Source organism: Urocitellus parryii, chromosome 11 (genome assembly GCF_045843805.1).
Source record: "Urocitellus parryii isolate mUroPar1 chromosome 11, mUroPar1.hap1, whole genome shotgun sequence".
NCBI classification, from domain to species: Eukaryota; Metazoa; Chordata; class Mammalia; order Rodentia; family Sciuridae; genus Urocitellus; species Urocitellus parryii.
Window position 1 is genome coordinate 19,126,721 of NC_135541.1, and position 21,662 is coordinate 19,148,382.

The window sequence follows — 21,662 nt, forward strand, 5'->3', positions numbered from 1 at the left end:
TTCTTGGTGGTCTTGGCTTCTCACTGTCGCAATAAAGAGAAAATGCTTTAGCTTGGGATTCAAAACCTGTTTCCCCTCGGCTTCATTTCACTTATCATACTGGCTGATGCCTCCTCTGGCACAGAGGAGGGGGCACAGAGAAAAGCCTTACCTGCTTCCTATCCTTGAGGAAGGGTGGTCTGCTGAACCCTCTCGGGGCTGGGTTTGGGGCTGGTTTTCCCACCTCCAGGTCCTTGCTCCCTGCACTGAGGTGCCTCCCTCCTCAGCATTGTTATCACCTTTGCCCCGCATCCTTAGGCTCAGCTTACACACCAGCTCTTCGGGGGAGCCTCCTGAACGCCCCCATCTCAATCCCCCCATCTCAGTCTCGCTCCCTGTGCTCCCAGCCTGGTTCTGTCCCTGGCAGCATGGCCATGGGCTTGCCCAACTCCCAGATCCCAAGCTACCCAGGCAGGGAGGGTGCCCCTCAACTCTGGACCCCTCTGCCAGCCCAGGGTGCCATGAGTGCTGGAGGAAGCTCCAGAATCAACACCCAGGGGGTTCCACCGTGGTCACAGCTCCTTTCTCCACCCCAGAATCCAGGCCTTGGGGAGTCCAACTTTGCACTCATTGCTGAGAAAAATAAGAGAAGCTTCTAGCTCCAAGAACCAGTGGATAAAAAAAGGAAACCCTGAGTCAGGTGCAGTGACACACACCTGTAATCACAGCGACTTGGGAGGCTGAAGCAGGAGGATCGAAGTTTCAAGGCCAGCCTCAGAAACTTAGCAAGGCTCTGTCTCCAAATAAAAAAATAAAAAGGTCTGGGGATGTAGCTCAGTGGTAAAGTCCTCCTGGGTCCAACCCCCAGTACCAAATGAAAAGACATGAAAACCCTAGAAGAAAACATAGGAGGGTTTCTAATTAATTTTGGAGTTAGAAAGATCTTAAAACTAGAAGCCATTAAAAAAAATTAGAAGTGGCTCTTATGCTCTTGAAGAAATGCTCAGTCTTATTCAAAAGCAGATAATCATAAATTTAAAATATGTTGAGAGTTCATTTTTCACCTATCAGATTGGCAGACATCCAGCCTTGATAACATTCTTTAGGCAGCATGTGGGGAGGCAGGCATGCTGTCAGTACTGGACCAGACCCCCATGGAGAGAGATGGCACTGTCTTCCAAAAATCACAAAGGGGACTGTGTAGGCAGAACTCTGAGGTGACCCCTACTGCCTTCATCCTTGGGTGGTCCCCTACCCTGGGTAGGTGGGATCTATGAATACGCTGAGGCGGAACTCAACCCTGACATTCCACGAGATGGCCAAAGGGATTTTGCGAATGTAAGTTAGGTCCCATGTCCCTAGAGATTGGGAGATGACCCTGGGTGGGTAAAACCTGATCAGGTGAGTCCTTTAAAAGTAGGGCGTTCTCCCTGGCCAAGGTCAGAGATTTGAAGCATGAGAAAGACGCACTGTGTCATCTCTGGCTCGAAGTCGGAGGGAGCTGTGTGACAAGGACTGCGGTTGCCCCCTGGGGGCTGAGGGAGGCCTCCAGCTTCTAGCCAGCAAGACAGCAGGGGCCTCAGCTCTCCAACCCCGAGCAACCAAATTCGGTCAAGAAGAAGAACTGAGCTCGCCCCACACAGTGGCACATGCCTAGGGTCCAGCGGCCCGGGAGGCTGAGGCAGGAGGATCACGAGTTTGAGGTCTTCAGCAATTTGTGGAGGCCTAAGCCTCTCAGTGAGACCCTGTATCATAAAAAGAAGGACTGGGAATGTAGCTCAGTGGAAAAGTGTCCCTGGGTTCAATCCCTAGTACCAAAAAAAGAAACTCTGAAAGAATATAGGAGATGCGAAGAAAAAAGTCGGGGGTGGCAACACGGGGTCAGAATGGGAACGACGTTTTTTTGGCTTTGCCGTGCTGGGGATGGAACCCCGAGGCCTGGACTCGCTGGGCAAGGGCTCTACCACTGAGCTGCACCCCCAGGACAGACTTTTATTGCCAGCTTTTAAAATCTATACTTTTTGACCCATAAGAACATACTCATGGATGAGAAAATCAAATAAGGATGATTGTTTTGAAAGGAACCCACGAGATCCTGTCCCCACAGCCTCTTCCGGAGCCGCCGCCTTGCTCTTCTCGCCTCCGTGGGTTGGTTCGGGTGATCTCTGGCATCTGCCCCCCCTTCTGCCCTAGAGACCAGGATTCAAATAGCTGCGTCTTCCCTCCGGGACTGTTTCTCGCCTGTGAACCGGGGATGATGGTCCCTGTGGGCCCAGCGGGGAGGAATGAGGGACCCGTGTCCAACACCCAGGCCCGGGGGAGGCCGTGACATCTGTGCTGTGCAGGAAAGGGACTTCATCGTCCACAGCAGATGGACAATAAATGACAAGGACAGCTCCCTGTCTTCCCCTGTCACCATCCCTTCGGCTGCACGCGAGAGGGTCAAACGGAATGATCTCTTGGATTTCGATGCGCTTCACACCCTTGGTGACCAGGGGGACACTTCGCCATTTCAGATTTGGTTAGTGAGGCCCAGGAGGGATGGTGACCTGCCCGAGGTCACACTGCAGCGTGTCAGAGGCAGAGCCAGGACTGGTAACTAAACGCCTCCGTGGCGATGTCAGGGGAGACGATTTCCCGGGGACTGTCCTTACCTTCCCTGCTTCTGGTGGTGACTGCAAGGGGACTGCTGTCCACCCAGCCAGGACTGCCCTGCGGCTCCACCGCCTCTGCCCTCACCAGGACGCAGCAGTGATGCTGGGGTGTCCCTGGTGCTCTGTGGAGGGCACACCCCTGGGGAAAGGGCCAAGATTCCAAGTGTCCTTGTGTCCACTGGAGGAGGTGGCCCTCTGCTGCCTCTGCCTCTGGTCCCCACCTGCCTCCCAGCCCAGGTGCCACTGAGCTCCTGGACTTCCTCTCCTGGGCCAGGGGGAGGTCTCTGGTCACCTAGATGCTCTCAGCCTCTGGCTCTGCTTCTTCCCCCCCGGTTTTCGGAGACCCTCAGGACCCTGGACCGAATGACCCGTCTCTTGTTTAATTGGTGTGAAGCTGGGCTCTGCTATTTGAGCCTTGAGCTGACAGAGGAATCTGAGTGTTTCTTTAAGCAGCAATCACACTGCCGGTTCTGTTTCCCACAGGGAAGTGCATCTGTCTGCTCCCCGAGTGGCTCCCAGGGTGCTCCTGGGGGGAGCGGGGAGGCTGTTTGCTGCTTCTCAAACTGATAGGCACTGAGGCTGCAGAGTGCCCATGACAGCAGGCTCCCCTTCCAGACTGTTTTGACTGGTTAAATCTGGTTTTAAGGCGTTGACTCAGGAGGTTTGTGCTGATTCCTACTATTTTAGCTAAATTTCCCTGGGGGACCACTGAAACACACTTGAGTCCACGGGGTGGTTGGTCGGAGTGGGGCCGGTGTCTGCCTCCATTTGGGTGCCTTTGATAATAGCGGACTCCTATTTTGTGCTGAGAGTCGCCCGTTCCAGGTGCCTTCCATCTGTGAACTCACATAATCCTCACGAATCGTTCGTTTTACCGAGGAGAAACCGAGGCATTGAGAGTTTAAAAACACGCCCCAGCTTGCAGGTGTTCGGAGCCAGGGCTGGAAGCTGCTTCCTACCTCCAGTCCGCCCATCACTGCAGGGTGAGGAGTGTTGCAGCCACTTAAGATGATTTGATACAGCCTGAGCCAGTTTGTTCTGCTTTTGCCAGCGTGGGCTGCTTTGTGCTGGCTTGATCTACACTTGGCCTTGATTTTGGCGCATTCCAATTGATGCTAGATCTCAGGCCCCGTGCTTCCTTGAAATGGAAGACCCTGTGTGGGTTTCCTAGGGCGGCTGTCGCAAACTGCCCGGGACTTGGCTGTTGAACCAAGTCAAGTGTGTTGGGCCAGAAGTCCAAAGTCAAGGTGTGGGCTGGGCTGGGCTGCTCTCCACCTCGCAGCTCTGGGAGAAAATCTGTTCCTAGTCTCTCTCTTCCAGCTGCTGGTGGCTCTGGGTGTCCCTAGACTTGTGGCCACAGAACTCCAGCCTGTGCCTCTGTGGCCACGTCTGTCGACGTCCTGTGTGAATCTCATATGGACCCCCGTCGGTAGACTTAGGGCCCACTCATAATCTAGGATGATCTCATCTCGAGATCCTTAACTTGAGAACTATGCAAGGATTCCTTTTTCCAAATAAGGTCACGTTCACAGATTCCAGGGCTCAGGACATGAACATCTTCTGAGGTTCTCCATTACAGCACGACAGATCACAGCCTGGGGTTTCGTGAGGAGCTGGTTCTTAAGGGGGGCTCTCGCCGGTAGTGCACCCCCATAATCCCAGCTACTCTAGAAGCTAAAGCAGGAGACTTGCAAAGTCAAGGCCAGACTGTGACAATTAAGTGAGACCCTGTCTCAAAACGGTTTAAAAGGGCTGGGGGACGTAGCTCCGTGGTAGAGCGTAGAGCACCCCTGGGTTCCATCCCCTGTACGGCGGGCGAGGGTGCCTTTTCCCTGGTATTTACCCAGCCGTGGAGATTCCATTACTGTCTGCTCAGGGGTCAAAAGGGAAGGTGTGAGATGTGCTTGCAGGCCCGGAAGAACCTCTTGCACTTTTTCAGGACTCAACTATTTATTAATATCTCTGTTTGGAACAATCAAGGCTTCCAGGAAATGTCATGTGAGATACGGAAATGTTCCCGTCAACAGGCCCGTGGGGACAGCAGCAGCTCTGAAGATGTTGGAGGGCGATAACACCAAGCTTGGGGCGCCCGGGCCGCAGGCTTTAGTGAAGATGCGGCTGGTTGAAGGATGGCGGATGGCGGGGAATCCTGAGACGGGGAGCCCGGACCCCAAACATCCCGGCACTCCTAGGTGCAGGGGTCACTGCATGGCAGGAAGATTTCCAAGGAACCAGCACTCAGGGGCCTCTGGCCCAGCTGGCCCCAAACACCAGTGGCCCAGAAATACTACAGGAAAGGGGAAGCTGTGGCCTCTCTTCCGCATTCCCCACTTCTGACTCCAACCGATGGCCCCGAGCACTACCAAGTGTGACAGCCGACCCAGTCCCAGGACAGTGGTGATCAGGCTCCTAGGGTGTGGGCCCCAGCTCCTTGCTCTGTCCCTAACAGCTGTGCACTCTTGGGCAAGCCGGAGAGCCTTTCTGAGCCTGGACTTTCTCATCTGTACAATGGAGTGGATCCGGTGAGTGGGAGAAAGCCCGCGCTTGGCACCTGCCGTGTGTGGCAGTTAAATGCCCCTAGGCAGCCTGGCGAGCTGGGCTCGTTACGTCCGTCCGTGGTCGGCAACCTCAGAGGTCTCCCGGCACCGCTGCCCTGCGTGTCACACCCAAGCCTCCACCCTGCGTCCCTCCCTCTCCAGGCCCACTTCAGCTGTGACCTGCTCTTGCCCTGTTGGAGACATAGGGACCCTCAGAGGGAAGTCCTCGTCTGTGACTTGTTTCAGGCTCGCCTCCTCCTCTTGCTTCTGTCTCTCCTCAATGGTCGCTGTAGCTATCAGAGGCCAACTCTGTACTCTTTTGAGGACTTCCCCGCCAAGCTTGCTCCACCCCCACGTCACCAAGTCTAGTGGGGATCTGTCCACATCTCACGATACCTGTCGCGGCAGACCTACAGCTCATCTGTGTTTTGGTGCGGGGGGGGGGGGTGAACCCAGGGCCTCATGGGAGCACGCCCTGTTCCCCTGAGCCACACCCCGGCCCTCTCCCTGCTTCTTGAATCTCTTGGTTGGGCTTCTGGACAGGGCTGTCCCCTGACTCCCCACCCCCCAACTCCCCTGGTCACTCCTGCTCAGTTACCTCACCACTCCCTCCCCTCAGCCAGACACTGATTTAATTTATTTGGTTCTAGCGACTGAACCGAGGGACACTTGGCCACTTAGCTACATCCCCAGCCCTTTTTGATTTTTATTTAAGACAGGATCTCGCTAAGTTGCTGAGGCTGGCCTTGAACGTGCCATCCTCCAGCCTCAGCCTCTCGAGTTGCTGGGATTACAAACCTGTGCCACTGGGCCTGGCCTGCTAGATATTTTTAGACCTGGGTCTCGCTAGGCTGGCCCAGAACTCCTGCGCTCACCAGATCCCCCTGCCGCCACCGTCTGAATAGCTGGGACCGTGGGCATGTGCCACAGCACCCAGCCTCTCTGCCAGACTTCTAATGTGGGAGGCTCTGAACCCCACCTGCTTCCTCTGGTCCAGCTTGAGCTGGGAACCAGCCTAGGTCACACTTGCTCTGTGGTCAAAGCCATCAGGAGCCCACTCAGATTCAAGGGGAGGAACATCTTTGCCTCATGACAGGAAAAGGAGCAGAGGTTTTGCTAGAAATCTAGCAGCTTCCAGGATATCTGCCCCCACATCCCGTCCTGCGGCAAGTCTGGACAATCCCGCTCTCCCAAGATGCCTCAGAGGGCCCGCCTCTGACTGCCGTGCCACCAGCCTCCCTCAAATGAGCACGGCTAGTCCAGAGCATCCGGAGCCTCCCGATGGCTTCTCTGCATCGGCTTGTCCCCTGTAATACTCTGTTCTCTCCACAGCAGCCAGAGAGGGTCTTTGTACATGCAAATCAAAATTATCTCATTTCACATGTAGATATCTTCAGTGGCAAGCCGGGGGCCGTGGCACACGCCTATAATCCCCAGCAGGTCCGGAGGCTGAAGCAGGAGGATCTCAAGCTCAAGGACAGCCTCCGAAACTTAGCGAGGCCCTAAATAACTTAGCAAGGTCCTGCCTCAAAATTAAAAAGGGCTGGGGATATGATTCAGGGGTAGCACCCCTGGGTTCAATCACCAGTATAAAAAAACAAAAAACAAAAAACAAAAAGACTCTTAGTGGTAAAAGACAATCCCAGCTCCTTTCCACAGCCCCGGGTCCTGCAGCCTGGCCAGCTCCTCCCAGCCTCCTCCTGCTCCTCCGGAGCCTCCGGGCCTTGGCTTCTCCAGCTGACCAGCGGGGGCGGGCCTCAGGGCTTTGCTCCTGTGACTGTCCTGGGCGCTAGGAATGGCTGCGTTCTTCTCATCCTTGGGTTGCCAGCGCAGCCCTCTGCTCTCTGAGACCACGCGGCCCACCGCAGCCATCCCGGCCCTCATGCTGGCAGGGACGTCCCGCACTTCATGTTGCCCAGTGACGTCTCGGTGGGCCGTGCCCCGTTAGATGGCAGACTGCACGACAGCAGCACGAGGCCCGTCTGGTCAACCTGGGCATGCAGCACCCAGCGCAGGTATTTATTGAATGAATGAAAACCTGAAGCTGCGCTGGAGGGCGTGGCAACCCCCTCCGTGGCCCCGTGGCCCCGAATCTTATCTCCCACAAGCCCCGGCACCTGCCACCCAGCCTCCACTCGGCCTCCCAGCCTCCACTCAGCCTCCATGGGTGTTTCTCACCGCAGAGTCCAGAGGCACCAGGACCCGCCCCAGCCTGCTGCCCTCCAGCCTGGCCAGGATCTGACTCAGGCCAGATCACAGCTCTGGACGGGGGCTGTCTGTGGAAGCTCGAGCCTCAACTGAGGTGCTGGGACCCCACATGTCAGGTCCCCAGCCAGGGACTGAGGTGCAGAACGGCTGCCCTGACCAGGCCTCTGCTCTGCTGTGAGTCCTTAGGTGTGTAACTGCCCCTCGGTGGCTTCACCCTCCCTGTAGAATGAGGGGAGTGCGGGAGGGTCTCCAGGCAGCAGTGGGGAGGCCAAGACCAGTCAGCGCCAGTGCTGCCCAGAGTCCCCTGTGAGGGAGGACAGAGTCACCACGGAGAGCCAGGTCACCTGCCTCCAGGGAAGGCCTCCAGGGGAAGACTCACTTGTGTCTCTCACTGGCTGCTCTGTCCAGGCCCTGGGACCGAGCCCCTCTCTGGGCAAGAATAAGACACCATGAGTCACTGGGAGGGAGGGGAAGGAAAGCGCGTGTCCAGCCCCCGGCCCGGCCCTCTTCCTCTGCTCCTTGGCCACAGAACCCAGTGAGTCACTAGATTCCACTGGGGTGGGCTCAGCGCCAAGCCCAGAGATGATGGGGGCTGCTCCTGGCTCTGCCCTCTTCCCCTGCAGGGTGTTCCTGCCTCCTGTGCACAGACGGACAGACGACGAGGACAGACAGACAGCTAGAAGCCCAGGCAGACACTGGCACTGATACATGAACACCTCGAGGGCAGGTGGACTGGACAGATCAGCCGCAGAGCCACACGCTCAGGCACCCAAGCAGCAAGCCCACGCACCCAGGCAAATGACAGACAGACAGACAACTTCCAGAGGACCCGAACACACATGCAGACAGACAAGTGAGCAGGTAGACAAGCAGACAGACAGACAAGAACTGGCAGACGGGCAAAATGTCCAGACAGGCAGGTACGCAGGCGTGCAACAGACAGACGGGTAGACAGATGGACAGACAGACACAGATCAACCGCCACTCAAGCAGAAACTCCCACAGACACAAATGCTTGGGAATATGCCACATTCCAAGGGACCTACCCGCCTTACAGTGAGAGGAATGGAGGTTAGATAGGAAGAATGACTTCCCAACCAGGAGCAGACGTGCAGGGGTGACTAAGGTGACCGGGAAGAGGGGGAGGCTAGAAGGTAGGAGCCTCTGTTCTGGCCGCTCAAGCCAATCTGCCCTGAGCCTCGGTTGCTCAGTGTTTTCCCAAGTCCCTGCAGGAGCAGGGGCCACTCAGGGTCTGCAGTGCCCGTGTGGGGCTGGACATTGCCCCCACCGCCAGGGCGGGACCCCTTGGTGACTCACCCCCACTGTCCCATAGCAGGGGGTGGCCCAGCCACAAGCGCCCCGTTGTCCTGGTCCCTCGGCCTCTGCCAGGAGCCGGCTGGCTGAGGATGCCCTGGCTGGGGGAGGGGCAGGCGGTGGGCAGAGGCGCAGGGAATTCCCAGGGCTTCTCCGGGTGGCAGAGAGCACCGGGCTGCGGCAGGGACCTGCCCAGGTGCAGTGGCCGCCTCCCCCCTGCTGGCAGAGCCCCCGTCTGGGCCCCACCCTCGGGAGGGGGGATTGCGCAACGGGAGGTAAAAGGTGACAGCAGGCCTGGTGGGACAGAGGCCTCATTGTCTGGGGCCTCAGGCAGGAAGCGGGGTGCTCAGCAGGGGGCCCCCAGCTGGCTGCTCTGGCCTTGGGCCCTCCCAGGGGAACAGGTGCCCAGTAGGATGTGGGTTTGACGGAGGGCACAGTGCTCAGGGCGGGCCCAGCAGAGGGAGAGGACACGGCTGCAGGGTGTGGAGGGGCCAGTCCTGTCCCTGCCTCCTGGGGATGAGCCCGGGGTGTCTGCAGGTTCCTCAGTCCTGCTCCGGAGGATTCCAATCATTCCTGTTGCCCAGGCAGCTTGGGGCCGCCCCCAGCCCAGGTCACCGTGACCGGGGGTGTGCAAGGCCAGAGGGGGAGCTGGGAGATTTTGTCCCTGGCACTCTTAAGTCTGAGCTCAGTTGGCCCCATCTCCCGCTCTCTAGGAAAGCTCCTCGGCCCCATGGTAAGTCCTTCTTAGTGTCAGACCGCAATCCTTTCTGCTTGATTTACAGTTCTACCTCCAAAAGGAACGACTTCCACTTGTCAAAATCTAAGGAGGATAACCTCAAGCTCCTTGTCCTTGGGTCTGTCCCCTCCCTGCGTGGCAAGCCCTGAGTTGTGGTCTGCTCCAGGTGCAAACGAGCTGGCTCCTCCTCCCACAGCCCGGCGGCCCGGGCGGGCACGGCCGGCCGTGGGGCGGTACAAAAGGCGGTCCCGCCCCGTGCTCCTCACTTGACTTTGTGTCCGGCAGCGGGGAGCCAGGAGGCGGAGGGCAGCCGGGGCCCAGCCCACACCCCTCACCAGGTAGGGAGCTCCTCTGCTCAGAGGGCAGAGGGTGCAGACGGAGAAGGAGCAGAGAGAGGGACGGGCAGGCGAGGGGGCCAGACGGTGCCAGAGAGAGGCACCGTGGAGAGGGACAGGGGAGGGGTTGGGAAGGCTCCGGAGTCAGGACCCAGGTCAGGGACAGGGAGGGGCCCAGGAACCTGGTGCAGGAGAGAGGACCTGGGGCGCAGGATGAGAGCCACGCGGGGTCCCAAGAATGCCACCACCCCGTTTCCTGGTCCTCGAAGGTCCCTGTGCAGGTCAGGCAGGGGCTCCCCTCCATGCCCAGGTCCCTCCCCAACATAAGCCAAGTCACAAAGCTTGGTTCCCCTGCCCTGCGGGTCCTGCCTGGGGACTCAGCAGCCGGGGTCCCCACCTGCCACCTGCCGCACCTCCTTGGTTTCGACTCCAGGAAGCGGGGGTGGGGGGGTGACCCTTGGTGTGCCAGGGGCCTCTGATGCCACCGCCTCTGACCCTGCCCTCTGCCCTCTCCGGCCCAGGAGGCACCATGTGGCGCTGTCCCTCGGGGCTGCTGCTGTTACTGCTGCTGGCCGGCCAGGGAGCCCTGGGCGCCCGGCGGGGTCGCTGGCGCCGGGAGCTGGCCCCGGGTCTGCACCTGCGGGGCATCCGGGACGCGGGCGGCCGGTACTGCCAGGAGCAGGACATGTGCTGCCGTGGCCGCGCTGACGACTGTGCCCTGCCCTACCTGGGCGCCACTTGTTACTGTGACCTCTTCTGCAACCGCACCGTCTCCGACTGCTGCCCTGACTTCTGGGACTTCTGCCTCGGTGTGCCGCCCCCCTTCCCTCCCATCCAAGGTGGGCACCAAGAAGACCCAGAGGGCAGTCACCCTGTCAGCCCCAGGCTCAGCAAGCCGCAGGAGCAAGGCTGGTGCCTGGACATTTCTAGGGAAGGCTTGGCAGTGTCTGGGAAAGAGACCCTTCCCACAGGAGGGAAGTCCCTCTTGTGGTCTAACTTGACTCTCTCTAGTAAAACTGAAAGAGAAGCTGCCCCAGGGGAAGGGCAGACAGCCTCCAGTCCTTTCTCCCAGTCCTGTCCAACTGGGGAAGGTGCTGGCCCGCCCCGCTGACTCACCCTTGGGCCGATAGAGCACACAGGGGTTGTCCAGGGACACCTCAGCCACTCTCTGCCTTTGCTCAGGATTCCATACCTCTGAGATAGGTCATACCTGGGAGGTGGGTCAGATCTCTTTCTGCCTTCAGCCTTCAGCTTTCATCACATCCTTTTCCATGCACTGGCCCTGAGGAGAAGTTCTGGAATCCCCTCCCAGGGTGCGGTGCCGTGGGGGCTCTGAGCAAGGAGGCTGCACACCGGGGTTGCTATCCCAAAGTGCTGTGTTATCTGAAGGGCATGGCTTGCCTTCTCTGGGCCTCACCATCCCCACCCCAATTCTATGCCCCAACTTATTTAAATGGCAAAGGATCCCAGGAATGTTGTGGCTGGCCTCCAAGTGAAGCAAGAGGGATTCGCGTTGGAGTCATTGAGTAACTTCCCATGTAGAAGTTGGTGTGTGCCCCAGGAGATGTCTTTCCCCCGACCCTGGGGCACTGGGGTTTGAAGCCAGGGGTGCTCTGCCACTGAGCTACATCCCCAGCCTTTTTTAATTTTTAATTTTGAGGCAGAGTTTCACTAAGTTGCCCGGGTTGGCCTGGAACTTGCCATCCTCCTGCCTCAGCCTCCTGAATTGCTGGGATTTCAGGCTGGGCCACGGCCACGGGCAGGGGACGTCTGAATTAAAGTTTGGCTTTAGTTTCGGGGGGAGTTGGGGTCGGCGTGTGTCTGTGAGAGGTGACCTGGGGGAGGGCGTCGAGGGCACCTGACCCTCTGGGGACGTGGCCACCTCAGCGTTCTCTGTTTCCAGTTCCCCTCTCTCTCCGTCCTCCAGGATGCGAGCACGGGGGGCGCATCTATCCCGTCTTTGGGACCTTCTGGGACAACTGCAACCGCTGGTGAGTGAGTGGGGGCTGGAGGGGCTGGGCTCCTGAGCCTCGCGGCCAACAGACTTGGTTAAAACCCCAGCCCCGTCCCCAAGTCCTGGGGACAGATCCTCCCCCTGTCCGAGCCTCAGCTGCTCATCTGTAACGTGGCCCCTGCCAGCTCTCACCCTGGCATTCCACACACTCCCAGGAGCAGTCGGCCATAGTGGCCGGGCCCGGGTGCCACCCCCAGTCCTTCCCGCCCTCCTGGCTGGGGCTGGGCCAGCACCCCTCCCAACGTTCTTGCTGTCATGGGAGAGTCCGAGGAGGGGACGGGGACGCCAGGAAGGAAACCTCTGACTGCAGCATCCGCTGCCCTGGGCGGACGGGTCAGGGGTCAGGGGTGGCCGGTGGGCAGCCAGCCAGCTGCACGGGGCCTTCCCCGGAACGCGGCCCTCCGCGCCCCCTGCCCACCACCCCGGGCAGGAGGAGGAGGGGTCCCTGGCGGGAAGTGGGAAGGGCCCTGGGAAGCGAAGGCCACCCTGGAGAGGGGAGGCAGGCGGGGCCCTGGCGCCCGGCCTCTGCCCGGGTCTGGGAGGCCCCAGGGAGAAGGAGACTCTTTGGAATGCGCGGCACAGAGCTGTTTCCATGGCCTCATGGGTGAGGGCTGCCTGGGCCACAGGGGGAGCTGGACTCTGGGGTGTGCTCAGAAGCGGGAGGCAGGTCCTGGTGGGGTGGACACCGAGGGGTTAACACTCTCCCGGGTCCCAGGTCCCCTCTGGAATGTTGGGACCTGCTGCCATCAGCCCTGTCTAGACCTGCTAGGCAGGGCTGATGGCAGGGCTCCTGGGGCGCAGGAGGCAGGACAGGAGAGCGCTGACCGACCCCTGCCAGCCTCTCAGGACTGCTCAGGTGGCACGTGCCCAGCACCTCACACGGGGCAGTGGGCGCCCTGCAGGCTGCCCGCACCTCGGGGGCTGCTGCCCGCTGCGCAGAGGGGACAGAGTGACAAGGGCCGCCCTGCCCCCACGGACACCTCCAGCGCTCTGAGCGCCACCCACTCGGCTCTGGCCTGGAGATCCAGCCATACTGGGGCTTGGCTCCCCTGGAGGCTCCTTATAAGGTGACATTGGAGGCGGGTGCCTCGGGCTGGCTTGGAAGGAGCAGCGCCTTGTATCAGCAGAGTCAGGAGCTAGTACAGCATCCCCGAGTGCCCAGCAGCCCGCCCTCCGTCCACACCGCGTCCCCACAGGCCTACTGCGCCACAGGCACCAAGCTGGGCCCACGAGGCGCAGCCAGAAAGGGACCCAACAGTCCTTGTCCCCCAGGAGCTTCTAGGCTAATGGTGAAGGACATGGAAAAAACCCACAAATATATATAAAAATACAAGCTGCTCCAGGTGTTGGGGGAAAGAGGATGACGGGATCCTTGTGTAGGGTCAGAGGGAAGGAGGAAGGTGCTCTGCGGAAGGACATTTCTACTGACCCCAAGGAGTGGGTAGGAGACAGGACAAGCCCTGGCCCAGGGACGGGACGTGCTTGTGGGAAGGCTGGGAGCTAGGAGTGGCTCTAGGAGGTCAGCCACGTTCCACGGGCCTCGCCAGCTGGGCCGAGGAGTCCTGGGTGTCCCGAGTGTCACAGGAAGCCTCCTGGAGAGCCCACGGTCTGGCTCACTTTGCTCACAGGCCTCTGCTTCAGAGCCGGAGGGAGATGGCGGGGGGGGGGGGGGCAGTGAGGCAGGGACTTGGCCAGGAAGCCCTTGTCCAGGCCCAGGGGAGCGGTGAGGAGGGCCTGGGGCAAGGTGGCAGAGCGGAGGGGCGAGGGTCCCCTGGGTTCCTGAAGTGCCATCCCCAGAGCCTGCTCATGGGGGACTGCGAGGGACACGGCTGACCCTGCAGCATTTGGATCTGAGCAGCCGGGTGCTGTGTTCTGAGCTGAGGATCCTGGGGGAAGGCCATTTGGCTATTTTAAATCCGAGATGCCTTTGCTCCTCCCGAGGTGTCAGGAGGTCAGCTGGATGTGAGTCTGAAGCCCAGGAGAAGGGGGGCTGGGGTTCCTGTGAGAACAATCGTAGTCCAGAACAATTCCGAGCACCTAGGCGGGCCAGCCCTGGGCTAAGTACTTTACGATGTGTTACTTAATCCCTGGAAAGTGGACTATTATTATCCTGCTTTACAGACAGGACCCTGAGGGAGAGAGTTTAAATAACTCTCCTAAATTCACACAAGGACTCAGCGAGGATTGGAACCCCAGAATCTGCTCACTCTTAGCCCCATCACTGTACCGCCTCCGTCTCTCGGTCACTTAACAAGTATTTATTGGGTGCCTGCCATGCGCTGGGTTTAATTTTCCTACTCTCTGAAGATGCCAACCAATACCTGCCCTCACCGGTCTTAGGAAATGGGTCCAAACCATGTCAACTGTAGGGTGTCAGGGCTGGTGACCTGCCAAGGTAAACAGTAAGACAGGGAAGAGGGACAGGAAGATGGAGGATACTGAATTGTAAGGTAGGGTGACCACGTTGGGCCCAATGGCACTCACCTATAATCCCAGCGGCTGGGGAGGCTAAGGCAGGAGGATCGCGAGTTCAAAGCCAGCCTCAGCAAAAGCGAGGTTCTAAGCAACTCAGTGAGACCCTGATTCTAAATATAGAGATAGAGCTGGGGATGTGGCTCAGTGGCTGAGTGCCCCTGAGTTCAAGCTGCAGTACCTCCCCCCGACCAAAAAAAAAAAAAAAAAAAGATAAGGTGGCCAGAGGAGGCTTCCCTGAGAAGGAGACATTTGACTGAAGATTTGGGGAAAATGAGAGTGGGCCACTGGGAGGTGGGAGGAAGGGCAGCTCAAAGGCCCTGGGGCTGTGTGAGCATTCAGCCTCGCTGGAGCCTTGGAGGGAGAGGGTCAGAGAAGGGACAAGGGGACAGATGGTGCAGGCCTTGTTGTCACCTGAGGACTTTGGCTCCTGTTCTGTGGTGTGAAGCCAATGGAGGGTTTGGGCAGAGGCACGGCATGACTGAGGTTTAGCAGGACGGCTCTGTGGCTGTGTTAAAAATATCCCGGGGGGGGGGGGGGAGTGGGGTAACAGGGCAGGTTAAGGAACAATGAGGCCGAGTGGTAATCCTGGGGAGAGCGGGGGCTGCTGGACAGGGTGGTTTGGAATCCGGTGTGTGTTCAAGGTAGACAGAGGACTGGCCCATGGCTGGGTCAGCAGGCGGGAGAGCGTCAAGGACCCGTCCCGGGAAGGGTGAGCTGGGCGCTGTGAGAAGTAAGGTCAGGATTTGGGCTGTGGAATGTTAGTCTGGGCCGCTGGCAGGTGCCCGCTGGGTGTGGAGTGGCAGTGAGGCCCGTGACTCTGGAGATCAGGCAGTGAGCTGGGCAGTGGCCACACACTTGAGGACTGCGAACTCGAAGTTAGCACCGAAGCCACCAGGCTGGGTGGGAGTGTCAAGGGTCCTCCCACGGTGGCCGGTACCGAATCCCAGGCCCACACTGACCCGCAGAGTCCCCAGCCCCCCACTCACTCTCCTTCCCTCCTGTCCTTGTCAGCACCTGCCAGGAGAAGGGGCAGTGGGAGTGTGACCAGGAGCCGTGCCTGGTGGACCTGGACATGATCAACGCCATCAACCAGGGCAACTACGGGTGAGGAGCCTTCACGTCCCCCGGCAGGTACCTGTGCTCCGCCGAGATGCACACCAAGGCGGGCACACGGCACCCCTCTGGCCAATAGGCACCCCTCCCCTCAACGTGGGGGGAGGCCTCTGAGTCCCTCCGTCCCTCTCCTTCAGGTGGCAGGCTGGGAACCACAGTGCCTTCTGGGGCATGACGCTGGATGAGGGCATTCGCTACCGCCTGGGCACCATCCGCCCATCTTCCTCTGTCATGAACATGAATGAGATCTATGTAAGTCCACCCTTGCCTGCAATGCCAATCTGCAATCTGTGCCCTGCTCCTACAAGGGCTCAGACCTGTCCCCTATTATCAGGCTGTGTGTCCCTAAGTAGATCACTGCCCTCTCTGGGCTTTTGTTGCCTGCTTATAACCAGATGTGCTGCACGAGAGGTGCTGAACTGTGTGGTCCCAGCCTGGTCCCTCCTGCCTCCTCAGCCTGGGAAAAATGTTGTTGGATCCAACAGAGCTGGGCCAGGGCCCCAGCGGCCAGGAGGTCACCTTGGTATTTTAGGAAAGGAAGGACTGACGCTCTTCCAGTTCTGGCCAGAGAGCAGCATTTCTTGGAACAAATGCGGACTCAGCAGAACCCCTAGGGAGGAGGGGGTTTCTCCCTCCCACCAGTGGAACCCTCTGGGGGAGGAAGAGACGGGAACCAGGCCCCAGGCGGTCAGGGGGTGAGGTGGGGGAGCTTCGTGCAGCAGGACTGGGCTGGAGCACACACAGAGGGTCTGTCCATCAGCGGCAGGCAGGGGAGACACAGGGGCTGGCCCTTCCTGCAGAGAGACCTTGGCCCAAGGCTGGGGTGACCAGCCCCTACCCCTGCCTTACTTCTGCGGCCTCTGGTTATTTTCTGCCTGGTGCTGTTTGTCTTGGCCGCCTGCCTGGTCACGGGACGCCGTTGCTTCTTCCCTCCCCTGCCCTCTGGGGCTTGGAGGCCAAGGCCCTGCAGGAAGGAGGGTGTGGTAGATCAGAAGGGGCAGAAGGAAAGGGCAGGGGTTGGCAATGGAAAGTGGGCGACCCGGGTGGGGGCCACGTCCCCGTTCCGGCCTCAGCGCCTCACCTGTAAAGCGGCAGGAGGCGCTAATGGCGCCTGGTTCTTCCACTCACCTTGGAGGTGGAGGCGGCTGGAGTCTCATGCCACAGGAGGCCCTGGCTCCAACTGCGGAAGGAAGGCCCCAGATTCTTGGTGGTCCTCCAACACCACAGTGCTCCTGAGGGACAGGCCACGCTGGGGCAGGCGGCAGACAGGGCCACCTTTGCCTTGCAGACGGTGCTGAACCCAGGGGAGGTGCTGCCCACGGCCTTCGAGGCCTCCGAGAAGTGGCCCAATCTGATCCACGAGCCGCTGGACCAGGGCAACTGCGCAGGCTCCTGGGCCTTCTCCACGGCAGGTGAGTCTGAGGGCAGGGTGAGCCTGGGGGGAAGGAGAGCCAGGGCCTGGCCCTGATGGCCCCTCTGCTTCCCCCAGCTGTGGCATCTGATCGGGTCTCAATCCATTCTCTGGGACACATGACGCCCGTCTTGTCGCCCCAGAACCTGCTGTCCTGTGACACCCACCACCAGCAAGGCTGCCACGGTGGGCGTCTTGACGGTGCCTGGTGGTTCCTCCGACGTCGAGGGTATGCAGCAAGGGGCTGGTGGGGGAGTGGGCAAGGCACCTGTGGGCAGGGCCTGGGCCATGCGCACCACATCACTGACCCTGTTCCCTTCTGCTGTCTCCCAGGGTTGTGTCTGACCACTGCTATCCGTTCTCGGGTCGTGAGCGGGATGAGGCTGGTCCTGCGCCCCCCTGCATGATGCACAGCCGGGCCATGGGTCGGGGTAAGCGCCAGGCCACTGCCCGCTGCCCCAATAGCCATGTCCATGCCAATGACATCTACCAGGTCACTCCTGCCTACCGCCTGGGCTCCAATGTAAGTCTGCACACGGGTGAGGGGGCAGAGGCAGGAGAGCTGGGGGTGACCAGAGGCCAGAGCCTCACTCTTGATGGGGGCTCTCCTGCCCAATCTCCTCCCTCCAGGAGCAGGAGATCATGAAGGAACTGATGGAGAATGGCCCCGTCCAAGGTGAGTGTTCTCTGCCCCGGCTCCAGAAGCTGGTGTCTGCTCGAGGCTAGGTACAGTGGCCCAGGAGGTCTCTACGGCACTGAACAGCAAGTGCAGTGAGGCCAGGCATGAGGCTTGTCCCCTCCTCACAGGCAGGCCCCGGATGGAGTCTTGCAGGGTGAGGTCCCGGTGTCTGGGCACATGGAACAGCAGCAGGTCCTGTGCTGGAGGACTAAGTGGGGCCTCCCTTGATCTCTGCCCACAGCGCTCATGGAGGTTCACGAGGACTTCTTCCTGTACCAGGGTGGCATCTACAGCCACACGCCCGTGAGCCTGAGCAGACCCGAGCAGTATCGCCGACACGGGACCCACTCGGTCAAGATCACAGGGTGAGAGACTCGTGGGCAGAGGGAGACTGGGGGCAGCAGGGCTTGCACTGGGGACCTGCTTTGAGGCCTTGTGACCTCTACCAAGTCAGGACTGCTCCCCATGCTTCAAAAGGAGAAAAAGGAGGCTCAGGAAGAGGAGGCGCTTGCTCTGAGTCACACGGAGAGTGGGGAGTTTTTAAGAGCTCTAGAAACCATTCCTTCCTTAGACAGTGATAAAACAGCCCTGGGGACAAAACGACAGACAAGGTTTCAAGAGTTGCTCAGCTTCTCTCACCTCAGCACCTGTCCCAGCTCTGGCAGGCACAGGAATCAGGGCAGGTCACTCTGCCAGACCTCAGTTTCCCCCTCTGATACCACAGGAGACGGTGGGATCACGGGTTTCAGTACTCAATGAAAGGTCCACTAAAGGAGTGTGTTTGCAGGGGAGTTTGGGGCCTCTAAGGTGCCCACACCCTCCAGGTCTTTTCCTCCAGTCCCTGGTAGGTACCCCTCTTTGGCTGCCCCAGCAAGGGAGGAGAGGCAGATGTGGGTCCCACCGTGTGGGGCCCTGGAGGACCAGGTCCACGTTCTCTTCTTTTGTCTCCCCCTTCCCCTCTACCCTTGGGGTCTCCCCCACGCTGAGCTTGGGCACACAGACTCACAGATGGGGTTCGAGGCTGAGGGGATGCAGAGAGGGACAGAGGGTCCCCAAGTCCTAAGGGTGTTGCTCAAAAAGCAAAAAGGGTTCCCGCCCCCGAGAGCGCGTCAATCAGCGCCCTTGCCCCTCCCGCTCTGCCAGGTGGGGAGAGGAGCGGCTGCCCGACGGAAGGACGCTCAAATACTGGGTGAGTCCCGCCGCCCCCCGACTGCTGCCTCTCCCCTGCTCCCTCTTCGCCCTCTCCCCTCCCCTCCTCACCGGCTTCTTATTCCCAGACCGCGGCCAACTCATGGGGCCCCTCCTGGGGTGAGAGGGGCCACTTTCGCATCGTGCGAGGCGCCAACGAATGTGACATCGAGAGCTTCGTGCTGGGCGTCTGGGGCCGCGTGGGCATGGAGGACATGGGTCATCACTGAAGTTGCAGGCACTAAGCCAGGCCCGGCCCTGGGGTCCCCATGGGGCGGCCGGCAGAAGAGCCCCCAGCTCGCCCTCCGGGGCGGCCCCTGGCGCAGGCGGGCGCCTGGTGCTAATCCCTGCGCGGAGCCTGATCTGCTGACGCAGCGCCCGGCCTGGGAGCGCGGGCAGGCGAGGCTGGCGAGCCCCCAGACCTCCCAGCGGGGATGAGGCAGGGCCTGGCGCGGCAGGAGGGGGCCTGAGACCCTGAGCCCCTGGCACTCCAGCCCAGATCACGGAAGCCAGGACACCGCCAATCTCCAGCCCCACTACCCCACCCCACTCCTGTATTCTTGTTTTTCAGAGGTATTTATTTTTCTTTTCACTGTTTTAAAATAAAATCAAAGTATGGATGACTACAGTATCTCGACCCTCCAGGGTGGAATGCCTGGCCAGCGCTGGGATGGGACTTAGCCAGAGGGCAGAAAGGACTGCCTGAGCCCTGGCTGGTTGGTGCGGGTGGGTGGAGTGGACATCTTAGTCTCCATTCAGTCCTAATCGTCAGTGCCCTGGGCAGTGACCCACTGGGAGGCCAGAGAGGGATGGCATGGCCTTTGGCCCCCCGGGAATATGGAGACCGTGGGAACCACCTTTCAGACGCTGACTCAGCCCTGCCTGTAGGGGCAGCCAGCCCACCAATCAGCTGAGCTGGCGCCAGGGCCCAGTGGGCAAGGGGGGCACAGCCCCACAGTACTGGGACCTCTGTCTCTGCAGATCATCTTCTCCAAGCCACCGAGGCCGGGGGGCTGTCACCTTCCCTCCTCTTGGGTCAAGCTCAGCCTGCCTAGGTGCCCTCTTAGCCCCTCACCTCCCCAGGCTCCTAGTGCCAGCAAAATACACCCCGACCTCTGCCTGACTCTCAGGATCTGCCAACCACTGTGCGGCACTAGTGTCTTCACCCTGTGCCCAGGCAGCTCCAGCGTCCCCACTGCTCCTCAGATGGTTAGAACACGTGTGGACCGCCAGGCACGGCACTCTGCTGCTCCCCAGTCCAGATGCCCTTCCATGCCACCTCCCAGGCCCACTCCTATTTCTGTCAATTCCAGGTTCCCTCATTCAAGCAGTCGCCCACTAGGAACTGTCCTGTGGGGGGACTATTGATAGAGGCCATCTGCTGTACCTCCTCCCCAAACCACCCCAAATCCACAGGCATGGATGGGACACCCCTTCCTGCCCCAGAGCAGCCCTCTGCCCTCGACTTCATGTTCCATTCATCGGGGTGTCCACCTGCCTCCCCCACTGTGCCGGAAGTTCCTGAGGGCAGTACAGTGGGTCCTGGTCCCCAAACGGGCTGCCCTGGTATAAGGGGCATTTCGGTTTGTGGAATGACTGAGTGGCTGTGACCCATCTTTTCCTCCAGTTACTTCCCGCCCAAGATTGCGGCAGCCTGGTCCCCTGAGCACAGATGCCAGCTGCGCCCTTCCTTTCCTGGGGCCCAGGACCCTGGGCCTGGGGACGGGGTGGGGCGTCCCCGAGTGCAGGGTGGAAAGGCAGGTAGCCGAGTCACGGCCTCACTGCGGGCAGGTGGCGGAGGTCCTCCTCCAGGGGCCCTGGCAGCCCCTCTGCGCCGCGTCCCCCTGGCCGGCGGGCATCACCTGAAAGGAATGCGGGGCGCGCGATAAGCGGCCGCCTTTGTCTGGCTTCCTGTCGGCCAGGACGTCCCGAGCCCGCTCCCCTGGCCCGCCCACTCGTCCCCAAGGATCAGGGCCGGCCGCGGCCTTGGGACGACTCCGGTGCAGGGGCCCGAGGAGGGCCACCCCCTCCGCGCCTTCGGCTCCAGGACGCGCCCCGCTGGAAAAAACCCGCTCGGGGGCCGCGGGGCCGGGGCCAGGCTGGAATTTTCTACCCGGACCTCGGCGGAAGCTGCGGGGGCGGGGAGGGAGCAGGGGCGCGGCGGTCCCGGCTGCGACGCCCGCCCGGCCCTGCGCTGCGCCACGCCCGCCCGCTCCTCTCCGGCGGGGAGCGCCCAGGCTGCCGAGGCCTTGGCAGGTGCCGCGGGTCCTCGGCCGGCCGCCCCGGTGCTCAGAGGCCCACGATAGACGTGTGGTCGAGAAGAGGGAGGCAAACCTCAGGCGTCCCCAGCCGCATTCCTCACTGCCCTAGAGTCGGCCAATAAGGAAACCCGGGCACTCGGTCTCCCGCTGTGTGTCCCGGAGCTAATCCCCTCCTTCTCTGGGCCTAGGGCACCGGTCCTGAAACAAACCTGGGTTTGAATCTCTGCAGTTTGACCCACACCGACTCTGTGTAATATCACATCGTTCATGGGGTGACTCTAGTCACCTCCTTCCTGTGATTGGGGGGCGATTAAATGACAAAGCACCTAAGCATTTAGCTCCATCTTGGGGCTTTTAAAAGGCTCAATAAATAGTAACAGCTCTGATCATTTCAAGGGATTGGACTTGATCAAGTAAGTGTTCATAATGAGCTAAACATTTAGGAAGAGCTGGGCTACAGGTTTCTGCCAACATTACTGTTCTGAATACTTTATGCATACAATCTTGTTTAAGCCTTGAAAGTTTTCTTTATTAGGAACAGATTTAGTGGTTGAGACAAGATGCAGACCCAGGTCATCTAAACCCTCATAGTCATCAGCTCTGTACTAATGGAACTAGTTAAGATTGATAATGATAGCCCAATGTCCCTCCTCAAGACCTTTCCCTGACGGAAAAACTCTTACTCCTCCTTCAAAACCCAGCTTAAATGTCCCACCTCTCCAGACTGTTTCTTGGCACCCATCTTCTTGACCTCTAGG

At 59.9% G+C, this 21,662-nt stretch overlaps 1 protein-coding gene across 2 annotated transcripts; it reads left to right on the forward strand.

Annotated features, from left to right (window-relative positions):
* The first annotated feature begins 9,687 nt into the window (after positions 1-9,687).
* Positions 9,688-19,258, forward strand: Tinagl1 (tubulointerstitial nephritis antigen like 1). 2 transcript variants are annotated; one of them, XM_026391742.2, is made up of 12 exons: positions 9,688-9,766; positions 10,285-10,602; positions 11,691-11,754; positions 15,264-15,356; positions 15,503-15,617; positions 16,654-16,777; positions 16,855-17,005; positions 17,110-17,299; positions 17,407-17,452; positions 17,697-17,820; positions 18,599-18,644; positions 18,733-19,258. In XM_026391742.2, the coding sequence occupies exons 2-12, from the start codon at positions 10,293-10,295 to the stop codon at positions 18,871-18,873; spliced, it is 1,404 nt and encodes a 467-aa protein (XP_026247527.1). In that variant the 5' UTR covers positions 9,688-9,766; positions 10,285-10,292; the 3' UTR covers positions 18,874-19,258. The 2 variants fall into 2 exon arrangements, with proteins under 2 accessions (XP_026247527.1, XP_077647149.1); XM_077791023.1 differs by having other exon boundaries at positions 17,110-17,207; positions 18,733-18,864.
* The last annotated feature ends 2,404 nt before the right edge of the window (positions 19,259-21,662 follow it).

What these genes read in the sequence shown, in the direction of transcription:
- Tinagl1 (XM_026391742.2), top strand. Translation starts at nt 10,293, where the DNA reads ATGTGGCGCTGTCCCTCGGGGCTGCTGCTGTTACTGCTGCTGGCCGGC. An exon ending in TGGGACAACTGCAACCGCTG is followed by an intron (nt 11,755 to 15,263) that starts GTGAGTGAGTGG and finishes TGTCCTTGTCAG; the next exon opens with CACCTGCCAGGAGAAGGGGC. An exon ending in GAAGGACGCTCAAATACTGG is followed by an intron (nt 18,645 to 18,732) that starts GTGAGTCCCGCC and finishes TCTTATTCCCAG; the next exon opens with ACCGCGGCCAACTCATGGGG.